Source organism: Lepisma saccharinum, chromosome 3 (genome assembly GCF_977018435.1).
Source record: "Lepisma saccharinum chromosome 3, izLepSacc3.1, whole genome shotgun sequence".
NCBI classification, from domain to species: domain Eukaryota; kingdom Metazoa; phylum Arthropoda; class Insecta; order Zygentoma; family Lepismatidae; genus Lepisma; species Lepisma saccharinum.
In genome coordinates, this window is record NC_139231.1 from 82,799,262 (window position 1) to 82,810,201 (window position 10,940).

General features: G+C 37.3%; 1 protein-coding gene across 1 annotated transcript; it reads right to left on the reverse strand.

Annotated features, from left to right (window-relative positions):
* Positions 1 to 9,076: 9,076 nt before the first annotated feature.
* LOC145985873 (uncharacterized) lies at positions 9,077 to 10,645 on the reverse strand. The gene has a single exon (XM_083119991.1). The coding sequence runs from the start codon at positions 10,541 to 10,543 to the stop codon at positions 9,191 to 9,193; it is 1,353 nt and encodes a 450-aa protein (XP_082976117.1). The 5' UTR covers positions 10,544 to 10,645; the 3' UTR covers positions 9,077 to 9,190.
* Between the last annotated feature and the right edge of the window lie 295 nt (positions 10,646 to 10,940).

Sequence of the window (10,940 nt, forward strand, 5' to 3'; positions counted from 1 at the left end):
TTAATTTGAGATGATTTTTACAGACTGCAACATTGTTGTATCTCCTTCTTTTGTCGATAATTGTCAGGAAACAACGTATAGACTCTATTTTATCTTCAAATAGATATCTTATTAAACACATTTGATATTCCAACAATTGAGTGGCTCGGAACTAAAACTTGATAATCCACGTATGAAACGAGAAAAACGCAAGTGAAAGTTCGTTCATCGTATTGTGTCTTATGGGGCTTCCCGATGGCATAGTGGTAACGTCGTCGAAGGGGTCTCGGGTTCGATACCCGGTGTAGGCATATAGTGGTTCCGATCCCGCTTTAAACTGTACGTCCAATCCCGATTAACCTTACTGTGCTTAAAGTGTACTTAAAACACAACATTAAGCATTTTGTCCTATAGGTTGTGTCAAACATACCCGTGTGTTTCTGGCTATCAACGGCTACCAAAGGTACTTCATTCACTATTGTATAGCAATTGGAGACTTTGCAGCAACTGAATCCAATGTTAACTCAATTTTGAAACGAGTATGGATTATCAAGTTTTACTCCAGAGCCGCTCAATTAAAAAAGGAAATTTATATGCCTGCAATCAATATATACATACATACATACATATATATACACGTATATATATATATATATATATATGATGTTTCCGTGACCTAATTCCAAACTTGCTGGGTGGCTGTTTTTTGTGACAAAAACCAACTTTTACGCTAATTCTAAAAATTAAGGAAAATAGTTGACTCTTCCTAATTCAATTACGATTTATGGTAGCTCTATCAAACAAAAGCCATAATTTAGCAAATTTTCTGTTCTTTCATTTTGGTTATCTTCACTTTTTTTGTACAATGCACCGTTTTCGAGATATATTTTTTTTTAAATTTTCAAGTTGAATTTTTGCCGTCATTTTCCAAGATGACGGATTTTCCTCAAACATTTGGATGGCGGATTTTTAATATATTATTTACTATACCATTCCTCACAATCTGGCACAAAAAACATTTCTGTTGCAATTATTTCCGGGTTAGGCCCTTTCTTCCCGTTCGTTACCGCTACTATAAGAAACCTCGGTCCGGAAATGCACCATTAAAAATTTACATATGAGCCAAAAAACTATTTGGGGGTTTCCTATGTCAGTGGAATAAGACAAGTGAAAGATGCGGCTTGTAGATTTAATACGCACGTTACTACAGTGTACCGTAGCATTCTACGACGAAATTGTTACAGTAGGTTTTCAAAATGGCGGCCCCAAGCGTCGATGCAGGCACAATAGCATCGCAAGAAAGCTCTGGCGCATCTGCTGTAACATCCTCGGAGTCATTCTGACGATATTACAGGCAGCAAGGATAGTTGCCAGGAGGGGATGCAAAGGGTGTCCCTCGGCTCAGCACAGAATCGTCAGTCGTTTGAGTGATGAGGACCTGTTGGCAAGAATCCTTGCTATATCGTCAGAACGATTTCATAGCGGATTCGACGTAGCTTCTATCGACGCTGAGGTCGCCATTTGGAACAAGGTCACGGAAACACCCTGTATATAAAAAGGATAAAGCAACCCCTTGCACATTGCAACATGCCATGAAGGCAAATGGGGGATGTGGAGGTGATGTGATCAGCACCACGATCCAGATGTCTTTACCTCTCAGAGTCATTAGAGGCTGGGTGAACTCTAGACCCGCTTCATGCAGGGACATTGCTGCAAAAATTTTCACCTGAAATCAGTAACCCAGGGAACCAAACCCACGTTTTTCACGCCTTACGAACTGGACCACAGCGGCTCACAATACACACACATGGGTGATGCTGTATGTATGTGTACATATACTTTCATAAACTATTACATTCTGAGTAAGCAAGCGACCCGAATTATCTTATCTAAATCCACAAAAAAAACCTACTTTAAAACCTTTTCAGGAGATCAAAATATCTGTTTATTGAAGACAGTGGCGCAGGAACGTTTTTCATTTGTGGGGGGGTACAAAATTCAGCCTCCCATATGCATGTATGTGTGTGTGTGTATATATATATATATATATATATATATATATATACACACACACACACACACACACACACAAACACACACACACACACTTCACAGGTACCTATACCTAGGTATAATGTAAAGGCATTGGAAATATTCTATTTTAGAACAGCGCACACGATTTTCCTATTTTTAATGCAAAATTTGCATAAATAATTTTTATTTCTTTGATTTACTTAGAATTTGTGGTTATTTTAAAAACAGATTTTAAGACCAGATAACAATTGCGAAACATGTAAAGCTCCGGACCTTGTTTTTGGTCATTTTGAATTTAACGGAACCGAAAATCAGGAGTTCGAAATGTGAAAATTGCGAATAAAGATACATCTATTTATTTAAATGCAGGGTGAGATTAAAGGGGATGAGAATTACCCCCTCCTCTAACTTGAGCCATCCCAACCAGAAATTATCATCTCCCACCATGGACGTCCGTAGGATTTTTTCCAGGGAGGGGCAAGGAAGGTATTTTTTTTCCAGAGGGGGCAAACAAGGCACATTTTCCCCAATAATAGTATTGTTCCCTAAAACAACATTGCTTAAATTTGAATTTATCATATTCATACAATAATGAATACACATTGTTGTGGCTGAAATGAAATTATATGTCAAAAATATATAATTTTTGGTTGACTTTCATTTTCCAGGGGGGGCACGGCCCTCCCTTGCCCCCCTTCCGGACGCCCATGTCTCCCACCCACTGGATATGGAAACCATATTATTATATGTATCATAGTCATAAGTTTCCACTTCATTTCAGTTCATCTTAATTTTAAAGTCCCTTAGCTACATATAAGAATATCTTTAAACAATTTATGGCAGATGTGTACCACATCCATGCCTTTTAGAAGCCATGCATTCGTTATTTTCTCAGACATCTATAGGGTGTTGTGTTAAAAATAAAAATAAAATAAAATACTGAGTTGAGATGGTTCCCGATCAACTCGTAGTCTAACTTTGGAATATTTGTAAAACAATTGACAAAAGCATATATTTTGAAATATATTATTATCTGTACCTAATGACATTCTACAAGCACTGGAACTACTATCTTTACATGTACAAGACAGAAATCCTTCAGATCTCAGAGGAAGCAAGGAAAACCATATGCTCGAAAGTATTTTCCTCTTTTCAATCTTTGGTGGACAATATGAAGAGCCACCAAGCTTTCTTTTCATATGTAGTGGTATTGAATGTAGATACACGCGTGTGTTTTAGGTTCACATGTCAATTCCTCGATTATGTGAATAGGTGAACTTTAATGTAAGCAAAATCATGTGCGTGTCACAGTTAAAGATTTTCGCATACAAAGAAAATCCAAAACACATTCCCACCTCCGTGGCGGAGTGGTAAGGATAGCGCTGTATGACGTTCAGAGGTCCCGTGTTCGAATCCCGGCCTGGGCATGGGTGTTATTTGAGGGTGTCCATCAATTTCATCACATGATCACTCATCCTCATATTCGCGATTAACCAAAAGTGGCAGAAATGCAAAGTAAAATAAACCAAATCTACCAATTTCTACAGCTCAACGCGAGATTAGAGAAATCATTTAGAAGTTCGTACTTCTCCTTTCCTTAGACCCCCAATACATTGATTTCATGCAGAAAAATTTGCAAGAAATTGGATCAAGTCTAAGTATCACAGTGCCCTTGACAATCCATCTGGATAGCCATAGAACCTGCAGTAAGTCTGATTTATCTCGTGAATTCATCTGACTAATGTAATTTTCTTACAGTTTGACTTTAGGGTTTAACCTAAAATGGCATTGTGTTCGTGTTGCATTCGATATCAAAATTAGATTTTAAGCAATAATATTAATATCCAATTCTAAGTATACCTAATATATAGGTAAAAATACGTTCCCCATTTGATAAAATTACAAATTGCACCGTTTTAATGTCTAGGAAACATTTCATTTCACATGGGAATGATATCGCAATGCAACGAGTCGAGAATTTTCACAGCCTCATCTCGTCTCCTGTGTGTTGAGGTCCTTCTCGTTCTTGTTTGTGTTTATTTTCGTTTCGGTTTCCACTCAGAAGTTATTAAAGCTTATTCTATATTCACTTCATGTAGGCTAATCGGGACTGGACCTACAGTTTAAAGTGGAACCCAAAGTACTGTGCATGTGGGCGAGAGACAAGGCGAGATTCACGTCTGACCAACGAAATGTTTAGTATAAGCAATACTTACATTGTGTCACCACTCAATGTTTCACAACGTACCATGTGTCATTAAAGCAAAAACTTTTACATCTTATTTCGACGCCTCGAACTGTCGAAATATGGAATTTTATCCTGAATAGATTAAATCAGGCAGCACAGGTTCGCAATTGTCACCAATGGATTAACTTTGCAATTACAATAAGGTATACGCTTGGGACGTCTGGATAAGACACACAGTAGTTTAAATTTGTTTTAAGCAATTTCTTCAAATGTGATACCAGAGTTTCAAACGAGATCGTCTCTGACATCAAGTATAGTCTCCCTTTGATTTTGCAGAGATTTATTTCAGTCTCGTCTCAAAATATGAGAGGAAGCAGTCTTAGTACCATCTTTTTTTCAAAAAAATATCTTAATATATAAGTTTAAGTATAGTTTTCCGAACACCCTCTAACAAAGTTATGGAAATTATGGGTGAGGTACAGGAGTACATTGTACCCCCAAGTTGGTTTGTCGTGTCTCGTCTTGTTTGAGTAAGTATTTCATTTCGGAAAATTCCATTTGAAATAATCAAAAGAAAGGAGGCCAGTCATATACTCTTCTGATGAAGATTTGTATCTTATCTTCGAATCGACGCGACCACTTCTTTAGAAAAGTGTACCCCCTATACGCAAAGCAGCATTCGTCTGCAGCGTAAATGTCTGAGAGTCAATCTGATTCCATCGTTCCACACACATTTTAAACAATTTTCATCTTTTTAAAGAGGTTTCCAAGAACACAGGTCAATGAACTAACTAGTAGCAAGCACAATGCAGTAGAATAAGTTTACAATGGTTTGAATTTCTGTGGTAAGGAAGATAATGCTTATAAGTCATAAACAATATGCACTTTTTTTATTGAGCTAATTGAAAATTGGTTCTTTCAACAGTACCGCCTTGCGTCTGTCAATTTATCTAAAGGGGGGTACAACTGGATTTACGGATTTAGGGGGTACAGTACCCCCTTCAAAAATTTGCCCCCCCCCCCCCCCCCGTTCCTGCGCCACTCATTGAAGATCATTTTAAATACAGAAATTGGTACCAGAATAGTGGAGCCAGGCGAACGATAAACTGTGAGCGACTGAATCCACTTTGAACAAGGTAGTTAAATGTTGATAATTTCACTTTAAACTGTAATTTCAATTCCAATTAGCCTATTTATGAATAAAGCAAACAACAGAAATGTTCTGTCTGGGCGATGTCACTATTTTAAATCTTAAACATCGCTTATATTTCTTGGGAAACCTGATGGTAAGAGACCTGTAAGAAGGCCAAGACGAAGATTGAAATGGACCTGAATAAAATCGGTAAGAATAGAAAAGATTGGATTGATCTTGCCCAGGATAGGGACGTATGAAAGCTTGTGTTGCTGCAGCAATAAACCTTTGGGTTTAAGAAGGCTAGAGAGTTAGTTAGTTTAAAAATTGCTTCTACCCTTAATCGTGACGATAATGAATAGTAAAAATTACGCCTTATTCCAAATCTAAACGAAGCCCGCCAAGAAATAAGCCTGCCAAGTAATTGGACATCGGTGGAAAGTCTATTGTGCACACTGTTTTGACTTGTTTCACTTATTCCCTGTGATTAGCTGAAATAGTTTCTCCAGCTCACGACCTCAGTAACCGCGCTTTCCAGACTGGTGCATCAAAAATGCAAAGTCCAAGACATTTCCAGGTATTTAACATAACTGTGTAATGATTTAACATGCGAAAAGAGTTACACTTCAACTTTGTAAGTTAATAAAATGAATCACGTTCGTCGAACATTTTTGAAAATAAATGAAAGAACCTTTTTATAAGCAATATTACCAAAAAGGAAGATTGTTGGGAAGATAAAACGCAACGTGTTTCCGGTTACAAATTCTGCCAAGCAAAAATCTTTTAATTCCCTGACTTTTCCAGGTTTTGAAAGCTTTTTAATAAATAATTTGTTTGCAATGACCTCAGTCCTAGACTTGTTTTCCTGACTCCTCCAGTTGTCCAGGACTTTGGAGTCGGTGCGAACCCTGTAAATAAATTATCTGAAGGGAACGGCTAAGTGACTTCACCCTGGCAGTGTGTCTGTTGGCGTAATATTGTTTCTATGGTGTATTTCGCTTTTAGAATCTTATTCGACAGTGAAAATAAATGCCAGTGGCAACCAAGAAGCTATTAAATGGGGATGCATACATGTGGGATAGAAAATGCCATTATCAACGGCTCGTAGCATCGAATTTTTTGCCGTTAATGTCTTCTGCACACTGTGAAAGTTGTCTGTTGAACGGTCACACCACTGTGTATTTATGTTCAAGACAATTACAAGTAGAAAAGAAGAAAAGTTGCAGTAAAACAAATTCCGATTGACAGAATTTCGTAAATAATAATGTACTTAATTTCTTAAGTGTTTTGGACAAATAACAATAAATGTTAAAAGTACTTCAGGCATCTTTTTGCCCCAAAAATCTAGCAACGAGTCTGCTGTGAAGTGAATTCTCCTATTTACATAATCTTAAATAACCCTAAGCCATTGAGTGGCAGAATTGGCATCAGTTGCAGAATAACCCTGATGTCGGAGAAAGAAAACGAAGTTTTTTTATCCTTCTGTTCAGTGGTGGCGAAAAGGGATCACAGATCTTGCGGTGCGGGTGGAGAGCTAAATGCCCCTTATATGGTTGGTTTTGCATTGCAGTCATTCAGGAACCTTTCTTCCATAATCAAAAGAGTATAGAAAATTTCCTTCTATTCTAATTACACTGAGGAACAAATTAAAACTTTTTGTTTTGCCGCTGGATGAAAATAGGTGATCTTTAATAAATCGGGTGCGCTGATTTAAAAAATCATAACAAAAATGCTGTATTACGTACCATTTCTAGTGGAAACAATTTTGAAAAATTTTCACCGCACATTAAAAGAAAGGTAAAATATAGCATTTTGCTCCAAACCTTAATGTGATAGTGTGAATTTTAGTAATACATTTGGTTCATAGAAAACCAAATATGATTGTAAATGATGTAGTTATGGCATGCACTAAAATTTGCAGTTGCAGTAAAATAGTAAACAATAAAGTAAACAGTAAAAGTAACACACCTTCAAAACGTATTTCTGTACGATTCCCGCTTATAGCAGGCGTGTTGAACATTTTCATGTTCTATTCCAATTGGTTAAAAATTAGAACTACTCGTATATGGAAACAATCCTGTTGCGAGCTGAGGACATTACTACCCAGTTTTCACTTATATGTGAAGAAACCAAGCTAATATTAGTAAACGGTGAAAAGAGTGGCGTGAATTGAGTGAACCTGCTTACACTGTATAGCTACATAGACTATGCAAGAGACATTAATAATCGCTAAAACTTAATATGGGACAGTAATACCGTTCTATCTAAAGAAACTTCAATGACTTGCTCCGGAAAAGCAAAAATTAAACCCGTATATTATGTGAAACGAAACCTTGCCCTTCGGTTATTAACAGAGCTGGGTGAAATGGAACTCTATGGGGGCTATATCCCCAAGGTGATCTCTGGGTGATGTAGCCTACATATTTATAGACATCATACTCTCGTAAGCTTTTTCAATCATATTTATATTAGGAGAAAACTTTTAAGTATACTATTTTGTCATACAATCTTGTAACCGATGGACTCCTTAACATTCCGTAAGAGACGAGTATTGCGGTAAAACTAGCAAGTATTTAAGATCAATGTGCTTAGGTTATAAATTATATTAATAAAATTACATTTTAATAAGGAGTTGTAGGTTCATATAACAAAGAAAGCTTTTGTGTCTATATCTCTTACTAATTCAACAAAAAAGTGTGGTTCTATTTTTTAAGGTGTAAAATGTATGCAAGTGCGTTTCCCGTATTTTAAAATCAATATTGTATTGGGTGCGGGGTTATAGCATCATAATGCAAAACTTTAGCCTTATGGCTTTGAATTTGGCAAGAAAGGGGAGTCCATTTTCGACCCACCTTAATGTACATACAATACATTCAAATGTGTAATTATGTGGCCTACAATTTTTTGCCTTAATGATTGATTGATTGGGTTTATTTTACTTCGTATTTCTGCCACTTCTGGCTAATCGCGAAGATGAGGATTAATGATGATATAATGAAATTGATGAAGGGACATCAAAGAACACCCATGCACTGACCGGGACCTCTGTCGTTGTATCGTGGATATGCCTTAATGATTCAAATACATCAAAATGAATGTGTTGAAAGCATGTGAATTTTTAAAGAAGATAAGAAAAATAAATTCAAGAAAATATTTTCCGTTCTAGCTTATAATGTGGTACAAAATAACGGCATCTAGAAACGTTCGTATCATCTCAACTGTCACGTGACTCAAACGCATCTATACTATACTTTATTTCCGTAAGGGGTGTAAGGGGTGACCTTCCACGTAGTACACCCAAATGTCAACCTCACTTCCACGTCAGTACACCCTGGACTGCAGACTAACGAGGCTCTGGCGACTGGCCCCATGGCCAGTATAATTTTGTTTGTGTTGTCCTGTTCTTTTGTCCTTATGTGTGCTGAGTGCCCGTTTACAGCCTCAGCTTTTAACGAAAGTCAGAATATTTTATGATTTTAGTTATACAACGTTAGAGTTGTTATATGTAATGGTAAGGGGCTGGACCCCGTATAATGTGACGGGTGCAAAATAGCCTTAGTGCTGACGCACCCAAAATTTTAAATTCAATTCAATTCAATTTATTCCCGTAAGTTGCGGTGCACTGATGTAATCTGATAAAGAAAACTGGGTACCCTACCCATCAACTTGTAACTCAGAACTAAATACGAAAATTAGTATGTATATGTAAACACACAAAATAAGTCACAAGCGAAATACCGTTTACTTACGCACACTGGTACGTAATTTATTAGACACTTCCTTATTTTTTTAAAGAAATCAACCGACATCATTGCAAGCGTTACGTTGAGTTCAATTTCCCTCGAATGAGGTCGACCTTAGCTAGTGCAAGGGGGATCTGTAAACATGGCTCTATTGTCGTGACGTTTAGAGTGTTTGGTTGATTTCTTCATAGTTCCTGGAGACGTTACAATGTCTCTTTCCCTCTGGGGTACATTGTCGTTGGGGCCCTGTGTTCGTGGACAAGGGCAGGGACAGGGAGTACGTCGTCTAATTGCTTCACCTTTGTCATTTCGTTTACCTAACGTGGTTAACTTATTCTTCAACTCTCTGATCAGCTTCCTCATTTCTAAGATTAGCTTATCCTTGAACTCAGATTGTGATAGGACATTATCATAGTCCCTTTCCATCCCTTCCAAACGTTCCATCAGGTCTTGTACCAAATGGCATTTGCAAGCTAATTCCCTCGTGAGCGCATCTCGCGTATCATCAGCAGAACGTTTCACCTCCTCCAAGTCTGACAACAGATTATTTATATAATTATCTTTCTTTCGAAGCTCCTCAGACATACCAATGGCGTCGTCACTTACCACATGGGATTTCCTTTCATACTCTTCCAGTTTGCTCATCAAGCTCGATATTCTCCTGTCTGCATCTGCTACTCTTGCTCCCTTACGCTTAAGTTTTGAATTTAACCTTAGAACTTCTTTCCCTGCATTGTGACACTCTCTGTCCTTGCACTCACAATCATCACGAAGTATCCTAATCTCCTCTTCAAGTCTCATCACCTCATCATTTCGCAGATCTAGACCTCTCTCTAATTCTCTGATGATGGAGCTGAGTTGCTCAACATCTTCATCATCAGACTCTATGCAAATGCAACTCGCTGAATTCGCAGATGAGAAAACATCATAATCCTCTCTGAAAATATCTTCGGCATTAAAATTATTAAACTTAAGACCACGTGCACAAAGACACCCGGTAATCTTAGACCGTCGAATCATTTTCAACATCAGCCTGATATCATCCTGTAAGCCCATAATTTGCTTTCTGATCTTAGATGACTTTACTTTCACTCTATCAGAGACAATATTTTTGATTGATGATTTCTTCTGTGTTGCAGAACAACGACACTGAGCTTCTAGTTCTTCGACAACCTTAATAAGGGTTATGTTTTGTTCGTTTAGGTCATGCACCCAGTCCTTTAAAACTGATACTTTCATTTGCCCATGCAAGGAAAGTTCTTGATGACATATCTTATCAATTCGTTGCAGGCGGGTTTCATAGGCTGCCGTAAATTTATCTAGAACATCAATTAAATCAATATTTACTGCATCTTCGCTTTCTAGAAGTGATTGCAAACAGGCGATTTGAGGATTACAAGTTAAGCCTAACTTTTCACATTGTCGTTCGTTACTTGAAACTCTTTTGCAACTTGCACATGAAGCCATTGTGAACTAATTAAGAAACGGAACGATGCGTTACAATAACATATAAACATTTTGTGGAACAAAAACCAGTAGGTTCATACATGTGTTTACAAAACCCAAGAACCATTCCGATGATATTAAAAAAAATGTCTTCCTTTTCTTTTTTTCAAGTGAACTGGGTTCAGAGAAAACATCTTTGGCCAGGGATATACCCTAAGACAGATATATATTAATGTAGTTCTACTAATCAAATGTGTATGAAATGTTAAATTTAATTTACAATGATGATAGGTGGAATGGGTGGAATCACAGAAAATTAGTTAAAGTCGAATTTCGGTTTTACTGGAACTTGAAGCAGGAAAAAGGCAAGGCAAGTTGATAACAGGAGAGTAAATAAAGGTTAGAGAAAATGTATTGG